Source organism: Tachysurus fulvidraco, chromosome 16 (genome assembly GCF_022655615.1).
Source record: "Tachysurus fulvidraco isolate hzauxx_2018 chromosome 16, HZAU_PFXX_2.0, whole genome shotgun sequence".
Classification (NCBI taxonomy): Eukaryota; Metazoa; Chordata; class Actinopteri; order Siluriformes; family Bagridae; genus Tachysurus; species Tachysurus fulvidraco.
The window spans coordinates 12,353,031-12,363,942 of NC_062533.1; the positions used below are offsets into that span (position 1 = coordinate 12,353,031).

The 10,912-nt window shown below is 38.5% G+C and overlaps 1 protein-coding gene across 2 annotated transcripts; it reads left to right on the forward strand.

Annotated features, from left to right (window-relative positions):
• Positions 1-3,467: 3,467 nt before the first annotated feature.
• On the forward strand, positions 3,468-8,250 carry rnf8 (ring finger protein 8, E3 ubiquitin protein ligase). 2 transcript variants are annotated; one of them, XM_027166390.2, is made up of 8 exons: positions 3,468-3,829; positions 4,117-4,245; positions 5,078-5,728; positions 5,832-5,894; positions 6,658-6,747; positions 6,954-7,061; positions 7,249-7,460; positions 8,002-8,250. In XM_027166390.2, exons 1-8 carry the CDS (start codon positions 3,692-3,694, stop codon positions 8,009-8,011), a joined length of 1,401 nt encoding a protein of 466 aa, XP_027022191.1. In that variant the 5' UTR covers positions 3,468-3,691; the 3' UTR covers positions 8,012-8,250. The 2 variants fall into 2 exon arrangements, with proteins under 2 accessions (XP_027022191.1, XP_027022190.1); XM_027166389.2 differs by having other exon boundaries at positions 7,249-7,453.
• Positions 8,251-10,912: the final 2,662 nt, after the last annotated feature.

Sequence of the window (10,912 nt, forward strand, 5' to 3'; positions counted from 1 at the left end):
TTATCTATTTTCCTCTCTCAGTAACTCTTTGACTTTCTCAGGTATCAAAGCAAAAGGCTTTGTGGCTTTTGTAACATTTACATGCAACCTCTGCACTGAATTATCCTTGAAATTTACAGTAGTGATTATTGAAACCCTCTGATATACCCATGATGTGAAACATCATACAATGAAGTAAAACATGTAGGCACTTTTTATGTCACGCTACATTAGCTTTGTCACCTTAACAACACAATAAAAAATAAGGTTCTGGTTAGTGAATAGTGAGAAAGTCAACTCTCAACTCCAGATTCACATGTTTAACGTGAAGGAACTGAATGTTCTCTGTCTTACTTTGGGCATAGTTTTTATTTTTTCAGATTGTGAACCCCAAACCACTTCCTGAGGGCAGGAAGATAAAACCTATATTAAATACATACAGATAAACCAACCCATTTCACATTGAGATCTAGTCCATTTAAAAATAAATAAATAAATAAATAAATAAATAAATAAATAAATAAATAAATAAATAAATAAAATTATTTCCTCATTATTGCAAATTGTCAGCCACTATCTGTCCCCAATGACAGACAGCAACTAAGAGTGTGAAGGTGAGGGTTACTTGTTTCCTGCGAGACATTTGCAGCTCTAGCTTGATGCGTTTTTTGAACTTCTGCTCATGCAATATTGTGGCAGCTGAAGACATTCGGGGGAAGCTCAAACTGCAGCCTTCCATATATAGACAGCCATATTTGGATAGAGTCACTCAAATTAACAGGAGAGAGAAAGTCCCACTTTTCCCACCAAGACAGTATGCTGTGAATTCTGCGCCCTTGGGTTAGGGTTAGATTCGGCACTAATTATTTGATTAGTTGATCAAGGAAAATTTACATATCAGAGACATATCAGAGACACTGATTGGTTTGAATTCTTAGTCACAAACATTTTAGGTTTTGACACCAAATTCCTGCTGGTCTATAACTAAGCACTAGAGATGTCAGGAAGATAAGTAATTAAGGCTCAAGTAAAAAAAGATCCTGTTGAGGAGCTAAAGTTCTAAAACCGTTATCTTGTACAGTGCTTTGCAAAAATTTGCAATCCCCTTAATACTCATCAAATTCTGGATCACGAATTAAACTTGTTCCGGGCATTACTTTTATTGCACACTGATATGCTCAAGTCAAATATTTATTATTTGTAAGCAAATCATTAAAATAATCTTTAAAAAAATGAAAAATTCTGCTTGCATAAGATTTTGTCCTCTTTGTCGAAGAAACTGGTAGAACCATCTTTTTTAAGTTTTTACAGCTTTGTATGGTGTTTTTGAATGACTTTTGCTTCTTCTTTCTCACAGAATTGCTCTAGATTTTTTAGGTTTGTTGAATTTTATTTGTTTACTGAAACTGTCAAACTGTGCTGACGAAAGGTATTCAAACTCACCACCTTCTGATCAATAGTCTAACACCTTAACCACTGAGCTACCACTTCCAAACACTGTATCTTCTGAATCAGGATCAAAAAGAGTTTTATTGCCAAGTATGCTTTCAAATACAAGGAATTTGTTTTAGAGTCATACGCTTCTAATACACGGAGTCAACAAGATGAATATACAAGAAAATACACATATGTAAAAAAATTATGCATATGTAAAAATTAAAAAATAAATAAATTATATGTACAGTTGTGCTATAGATGGTAGAATGGAATAGAATAAAATAGAATGAGATGCAGGGATGTACTAGGATGGAGATGGTAACAATTAAATGTAAATCATTGCATGTTTTTATTGCAAAATGGTGGGAACATTTAACCGTTCATGAGGTAGATTGCCTGGGGGAAGAAACTGTTCTTAGTACTTTTCCACACTCTGGGTATATACAGTTTTTGAAAGGTGGGTAGGGGAGCACCAATAATCCTTTCGGCAGTCCGAACCATCTTTTGATGTTTGATTTTTTTGCTGAGCCAATCAGACAGTTACTGAAGTGCACAGAACAGACTCAATGACGGCTGAGTAGGACTGCCTCAGCAGCTCCTGTGGCAGGTTAAACTTCCTCAACTGGCTAAGGAAGTGCATCCTTTGTTGGGCCATTTTAACAGTGGTGTCAATGTGAGTGTCCCACTTCAGGTCCTGTGAGATGGTGGAGCCAAGGAACTTAAATGCAGCCACATGCAGCCACATGCAGCCACAGTACTGTCTATGATGGTGAGTGGGGGGAGGATTTCTTAAGCCCACAATCATCTCCACTGTTGATCTCTGTCTCATCACAACAACAATACACATCTTCACTAGGTAATTTTTGTGCTTTTATATAGCTTAACAATGGTTTCCTCCTATTGCATGAGTGAATGAGAGTGTGTGTGTGCCCTGCGATGGGTTGGCACTCCATCCAGGGTGTATCCTGCCTTGATGCTCGATGACAGCTGAGATCGGCACAGGCTCCCCGTGACCCAAGGTAGTTCGGATAAGCGGTAGAAAATGAGTGAGAGAGTGAGAGTGGTTTCCTCCTCTTATACAGTGTTCATTAATGCTGAGCTTTTGAAATGGTTTTCTGGTGCACCTTCATTCCACTCTCAGCCACTGTACTCTGCTTTACAAAAAATACAAAAACAAAACAAATGCAAAACAAAATACCATTTTCTAAAGTTCAGAAGAAAATCTGTTCAGACCCCATAGCCAAACATCAGATTCAGCCTCAATTCTGACCACTGCCACTCAGCCAAAACTGGCACCATATAGTGGTTTAGCGCTTGAGACAAGTTCTCCATAGGGATGGCACCAATCTTTTATATAAGTGATTGTTGCGTGAAAGCTCCAATTTTGAATCGGTTTGTAAATGGGTGTAAGGTGTGAATACAGTGAATCCAGTTTATATACACACACACATATTTACAACTCATTCACAAAAAAGGGCAAATTAGCATCAGCATTCATCAACATACTGGCTTTTGGAGGAAACAGGGGGAAAAGTGTAGCTGTCAGCAGGTGGGCTGGCTACTGAAAAGAAGGTTGCAATAAGTGTGTGTGTGTGTGTGTGTGTGTGTGTGTGTGTGTGTGTGTGTGTGTGTGTGTGTGTGTGTGTGTGTGTGACATAAATGCCTGCCAATCTGACAACGTTAAAACTGTCAAAACCCATTGTTTTGTGCCAAAATCTTGGCTAGTTGTCTACATTTTTGTTATAAAGGGTGTTTAAAGGGTGTTTAAAGGGCGTCATCGGGTAGGCGTGGCCTATTTGATAATCTAACTCTAACCCTAACCATAACCGCGTAGTTTTTGGTTGTTTAGTTGTTTTCTAAAATAAATATATCTGTATAACTGTTTTGTCCTTCATAGTATGCTTTTTTTTTTTTAAAAGAGAGCGTTTTTCCAAAACCTACGGAAACACGCCCACTTTACGTCGTGGTAACGAAACCCCTGGAATTTAGTGAATGCCTTGTCTTGTCTTGTCCCTTGTCCCGCCTTGTCCCGCCTTGTCCCGGTCAGATTAGGTCTGTGCTGCCCTCTGCTGGATCGTTTATAAATCTGCTGTTAAATGTGTTGAATTATCGTGTTCCAGCTCTGTATTGTGTTTGTGTCCGGCTTCACACTGCGTGTTGTTTTCTTGCTATTTTCTTTCCTCTAGAGCGGCGCTGTAACTTCGGGTAGAAAATAAAATGTCAACTAATCCTTGAAAAAATGGTTATTTAATTACACTTTTATGGCTTGACAATTATGGAAAAGGTTGCAAAGAAAGTCTCTTCTTTATCACCTGAGGATGGAGAAGAAAACTGTAGGCAGATTGGTAAAATATGGTGTTTGAAACGAGTTGGGAAAGACAGTGGCTGGCTACGACTCTTCGAAAATGCTGAGGTAACTGGCTGTAGCTAGCTAACATGCTAACTGGTGTACAAGATAGCTGTGTAGCTACCAGTTTAATAATATGTTCACTTATTCACTTATAATTCACTTCTAAAACCTACAGCTATCTGTTTTAGGTCTGCTGGCCTAAGTTACTTATAATGGGTAACTAACAAAAACAAGCTAGTCAAGCTAGCTAAAGTTGATTATACCTAGCAGAGTGTTAGCTTATTATCTCAGTTAGCATGGCGTACCTAGGAACATTATTTCTTTTTCTAATCATTTCTGCTTTGTACAAGGTTACAGTTGGACGTGGCCTGAACGTCACCCATCAGATTTTGTCAGTGAGTTGTCCACTGATGATCTCCAGAAACCACTGTACGTTTAAGCAGAGAGAACATGGCCAGTGGACGGTGACTGACAATGAGGTAAAGTAACCACACACAGTGGTAATACTGTCATTTAAAACAAACCTATTCTGTGTAGACAACCTTAAAGAAACAGTTTAGTAAATGCTGTGGCACTGTTAGAACTCACACAGGTTGTGTACACTACACAAAACTACAGTTTCTTATAGCACTTATAATCTCTTCTTCCTTAACAAGTTAGGGATAAAACATTTTTGGAACATTATGGTAAAGTAAAATCATTACCCACCTGCTGCTGTGATTTGATCTCAATGTTGATTATTTCCCAGCCTTAAATGTTTTATTCTTTAGCAATTTGTCAGTTATTGCAGATTGTGTTTATTAAAGAACAAAATATTATACCTTTTTATTCCATTACGGTTGCGTTTAATTTTTTGAAACATCTGCAAAACAAGTTCCTGTTAGAATTATTTCATTATAGCAGCTATGAAGTTAGTGTTAGTAATTAAAATAATAACAGCTGTTTGCTAACTGCTTTTATGGTTACTACATGTCATTGTAAATGATAAAAGGGTGCACATCTACTTATACTATATTTCCCTTAAAAGAGTGTGTGTGTGTGTGTGTGTGTGTGTGTGTGTGTGTGTGTGTGTGTGTGTGTGTGTGTGTGTGTGTGTGTGTGTGTGTGTGTGTCCGTCCGTCCATCTGCAAATCAAGCATTTTTAAGTTGTTAAAAATGATTACTCCTAAACAAACTATACTTGTTTGTTAATTAGATTAGACTACAATTTAATTTTAATGAATACAGCCCATTGTGGGTTTTTTTTTTATTGTTTTCCTAGACTGCTGTTGCTTTCAATAATTGGCTTTTTTAATTTTTTCACTGCCTCAGAGCCTAAATGGAGTGTGGGTGAATGGTACTCGGATATCCCCTGGGAAACCTCACATTCTGCAGGAGGGTGATGATGTGCAATTTGGTGTCCCATTGGATGGTATCCCAGTAGAGTTTGATTATGTTCTTCTCCACTCCAGCTTTGATGAGATCAAAGATTTCTTGACAAAAACAACTACAGCAGAAGTCAAAGCTTTGACATCCAGACCAAAAAAGTTTAAACGAAAATTTGACACAGACATGACAGAGCCGAGCAACCCTCCAGACTCAAAACCAAAGCTTTATCGCACATCTAACGCAGATAAATCTCACGTCCAACCTTGTCCCACAGCAACAGTACTGGATCAGGCTGGACCTAGTCAATCATCTGGGAGCTTCACTCAGTGTAGCAACAGCAGCCAGCATCTGACTACCTTAAAACGCTATAATGACAACCTGAAAGCTTTGAAGGAGCGCATGGGGGCCACACAGAAACGAGCAGCTGAGTTAGAGGGGCAAGAGAGCTCAAGTCTAGAGCAGCAGCAGGAAATGGAGGTTCTGCAGGAGCAGATGACGCTGCTAAGAGGCGAGTTAAAATCGCAGCAGGAACTGGCACAGCAACGTATGGTGATCCTAGAGAGGTCTGTGTGCGAGGAGGAGAGACGACTGGCGGTGGGTTAACATGTAATCTTTTAATTTTTATTCCGTCCATGTGTAAATCTTTGGTTTCTGCTATAGGATATATAAGCATACAAAATATGTTCTTTCTTAAAAGACGGAAAAGAGCCAGCAGAAAGAAGATGGCCTGAAAAAACAACTTGAGGAGGCTTTAAAAGAGGTAAGTGGTTTGGATGTACTGTGGTGCTTAAATTTAATTTTGTTCTTGCATGCTTAGGGCTGTAGTCTTGCTGCATGATCCTTTTGTAGCATGATCATCTTAGGCCAGATGTACCAAAACCATGATACTACCACTACCATGTTTCACAGATCGAATAAGGTTCTTTTGCTGGAATGCAGTGTTTTTCTTTCTCCAAACATTACGCTTCTCATCTAAAAAATAAAAGGTTCTGTTTCAGGCAGCCTCGTTTTTTCCTGTCGATATCTGATTTGTCTATGATCTTTAGCAAACTGTAGACGAGCAGCAATGTTATTTTTTGAGAGCGGTGTCTTTCTCTTTGCAACCATGCAATGCACACCATTGTTGTTCATTATTCTCCTGATGGAGCCTCATGACCATTAACATTAGCCGATGTGAGAGAAGTCTTTCTGAGGTCCACAGAAATCTCCTTTGTTATGCCAAAGATACCATTTAAAAAAAAAAAAAAGTGTGTTGTTTAGACCAAATTTTGATGGAGCCCTCTTTAAATAAAATAGTGTGCTCACCCATGATCACATACTTTTGCTTATACTTGTGTGATAATTGCATTATGTTTTAGGCCATATTTATGCAGATATATAAAAACTTTGGAAGCGTTCACAAACTTTCAAGCACCACTGTATATGGGTGAAATTGATTATAACACAGACAGCTTTGTCACATTACAGTGGTCATTCACCTTTTCTCTCTTAATGTGTCATCTGTCTGTATTCTGCTGCTTCAGCACCACAGAGTTATAGAAGAGCTCAAACAGGAGAGAGAAGGATTTCAAGAAGTTCTTCAGGCCAAAGACAAAGAGCTAGAAGTTACCAAGGTATTCGATGGTGTAGAAAAGCTGATGGTTATCACTTTTTCCAACATTTTTCTGTGTTTTTTTGTGAATGTATTGCCTTTTTATGCTATTGTAACTGTATTCGCAGCACCTTCCCAAACACAAAAATACGTATTGACTGTTATTTGTTTGTTTGTTTGAGTTTGGTGTGTTTGCTACACGGTAAATGACTGTTGGATTTGCTGCAGGAGGAGAAAGAGCTGGCAAGGGCTCAGAAAGATGAGGTTGTCACACAGATGACAGAAGTGCTGGAGAATGAACTGCAGTGCATCATTTGTGCTGAACTCTTCATCGAGGTATGGCCATCATGGGTTATTGAACTTTAAAATTAGAATGTTATGTCCATGCATAAAGAGTTTGTCTGTGAATGTGTTTATTCATACTGAACAGTTTCAAATAATTAGTGGTAGTGAGTCAGTCAGTTCACTTTTGTTGGCTAGAAATTTTTCTTGTGTTGACGTGAATTTTTGTCACTTTTTTCAGGCAGTGACACTGAGCTGTGCTCACAGTTTTTGTCAGCACTGTATCGCAGACTGGCGAAGACGTAGAGACGAGTGTCCCATCTGCAGGCGGCCCATAGTGTCGCAGGCTCGCTCTCTGGTGCTGGACAACTGCATTGACCGAATGGTAGAAAACTTGAGCAGTGCTATGAGGGAGAGGAGAACAGTGCTTATCAGCCAGAGGAAAGGTGAGAGGTGCGTCCTCCCTGCTCACTATACTGCAAACACTGTTTAGCATCATTATACAGTGTGGTTATCTACGTGATTTTTAACTCTACTTATAAGATAATTAAAGAACAAGATGATTTTTTTTTTAGATACATAGTTTTAATTAGATAGCTTTTTAGATACATAGTTTAATTAGGTGTGCCCTGCGATGGGTTGGCACTCCGTCCAGGGTGTATCCTGCCTTGATGCCCAATGACGCCTGAGATAGGCACAGGCTCCCCGTGACCCGAGGTAGTTCGGATATAGCGGTAGAAAATGAGTGAGAGTGAGATGAGTGAGTTTAGTTAGCTAGTTTAGTTAGAGTATGTGATCTGTTCCACCCAGGTGTTGTGGCCAGTTTTTTCTTTTTATCTTGATAACTACAAATCGTCCATTAGTGATTTCTGCATGTTAAACCCCAGCAACCCATTAAACTTTTTCTGTTTAAATAGATCTGCAGTGTAATTAAGATCTAGTATTATATAAAATATACAAAATATTATAAAAGTTTTTGTCTGGGATTTCACAGGTCAGCGTAAATCTCCTTCTGTCGGACTGGTAGTGATCCAGGATGATAGCGACAGTGATCCATCGAATCAAATATCCAGCACAGCAAAGACAACCTGGTGACGCCCTCTGTAAATAATATCAGTGTGTATGATCATTAGTATGAATGTGAAATGTAGAGCTATGAACTTGTTGCTGTTTGTAGATATTTGTCATATTTGTTAGTTTTTCCTCTTTGTCTTACTAATAAAGCAGAATGGATTATCATTAAGCTATTACAGTTTGTCTAATTTGTAATAATATTCTAATGTTTTTTATCTCGGATTTAGATTTGTTCGATTTGCTCAGTAAAACAGTTATTAGGCCCTTATTTCTTCACACTCTCTCTGGTCCATTCATGGCAACTATATGTGTACATTTTGGGTGTTTGTCTTTCGATTTGAAGGTCACGATCACAGTGATTTTTGAGACAGCAGCCCAAAAATTATATGCATAGTTTAAAGTTTCTTTTGAACAACATGACCATCAAAGCCATTGTTGTCACCGTAAATTAAATAAAGCAGGTGTCTAACACAAGGGGGCAGCATATTATTTTCTTTCATATCGCCATGGCCTAACCATAGGCACAAAAATAACCCCAGGATTGGAAGAAGCATGAGTGAATCGTGAGATCTGAACACAACTGAAGTGGTTGTTCACAGCCACCAGCATTTTTTTTAATTAGCTAACATTTAATTAACAGCACTTATTTTGTATTATGTAAATTGCTTAGAGAATGTCTGTAGGATAAACTAGTTATAATACAACGATTTTCTGTTGTGATCTAAAGTACAGCTGCAGACCTCTCTAACATTTGCAATCTTGACATTTAAAAAACTAAAATAACTTGAAAAAATTATCACAAAGGTTGTATAAATAGCCAACTGACTTTTATGTGTTTTGCCACACGTGGTTAAAATATTCCAAATAGTTTTTTCCTCTAAATACTATATTGATGCAAATGCATGTAAATATTGGGATATGTCATGATAATGATCTTTGTGGTTTATCTGAAGTATCAGGATAGGCTCTGAACTGCAAAAGGCCAGTACAGATTCAGGGCTAAATTTCCAACAGGTTGCATCCCAGCAGTCTTTAGTTGGTACTGAAATAATATGCCAGACATTTAGGCATACCGTAAAGGTGTTACAAATATGTATTAAAGTTTAATGGACCTGTGCTAGTGGACACAAGGCTTTTCATCCACCTTTTTTACCCTGGGCACTTAAGTCCTCTCTTAGACAAGCACATACTCGCTGACATCATTGTCTGTTTCTATTTTTATTTTCTTTTTCTAAATGACTTGGTAAATACACGGTACTGTCTATCCCAGGAATTAGTCATGAATACATCCTGCAAGTCATCATAAATGCATCATGCAAGCGTTTATCATTTTCTGTCACCGAACCACCAACTGGAAGGAGGCTGGAGGACCTGAAGAAAACCTGACAAACTAAACTCTCACCGTCTGCCAATAGCTCGAGATCAAAACATACAGTGGAAGTATTTGCAATTAAATGGCATACTGGGTCATGACAATTGTAAAAATAGCAGACAAACACTGCTGAAGTCCAGGATGTGATACAGAAGATAATTCTCTGTATTTGTGAAATAGTAGGATGGAAAATTTCTCAAAAGGGTCCCCAGTTCTTTTTTTTTTTCCACACTATTGAAAAAAAAACCCCGACTATAAAAGTGTGGAACTGTCTGTCACATACAAACCCACGTGAAGCAAAAAACCTGGGAGAGCTCTGGTGTGAAAGTTCTGTGTGAAAATCACCTGACACGGCATATAACCACAGCTCACACTTTGATCCTGTGAGGTTATTTTTAACCCAGCAGATTTTCTGAGCTACCTGCATGCAGTTTACAGGATGTATATATTTAGGTGTTTATATGAGCTTTTAGTCCATTTCCTTTAATGTATTTTTCTACATACTTTTTTTTTTACATAGTGAAACATGTTTTGGAATAGGAAAGTGGCTTTAAGACTTTATACTGTATTCATATATACAGTAGCTGTAAATGCAATGCTTTATGTCATGCTTTATGATATAGTATTGTTTATGTAAATGTTTGTCATTACAGGGCCATTAAAATTTGCCCACTGTAGGCAAATTATCTTGATCAAAAAAAATCTTCCATTCAAATATTGATCATCATAATAGTATTGAAACAAATATGTCTAAATATTTGTAGCTATTTTGTGGCTTATTTACCCATATTTAGTGGGTAGCACGTTCGCCTCACACCTCCAGGGTCGGGGTTTGATTCCCGCCTCCGCCTTGTGTGTGGAGTTTGCATGTTCTCCCCGTTCCTCGGGGGTTTCCTCCGGGTACTCAGGTTTCCTCCCCCAGTCCAAAGACATGCATGGTAGGTTGATTGGCATCTCTGGAAAATTGTCCATAGTGAGTGAATGAGAGTGTGTTGGCCCTGCGATGGGTTGGCACTCCGTCCAGGGTGTATCCTGCCTTGATGCCCGATGACGCCTGAGACGCCTGAGACGCCTGAGGCACAGGCTCCCCGTGACCCGAGAAGTTCGGATAAAGCGGTAGAAAATGAGTGAGTGAGAGAGATTATATAGTATATTAAATCATAAAGCGCCATTCAAACACCAGTTGATCCAAGACCTGTATATGAGACACTCTTTAGGACTGTTAGGAAAGGATTTTAAGTATTTCTGCTGATCTTGTCCATTAAGCTGCTTTAGTTACGCAGCTTGACCAGCTGGCAAAGGTTTTCTTCCAGCTTGACCAAGCCTTTGTTTTGGCACCTGGTAACTGTTTGGATTAAGCTGCATTTCAGCAGGGGACTGATACTGTACTTGGCCAGAGAATGCATTGGATGAAGACTTATTTTATGATTTAACATATTATTATATTATATTATATTAT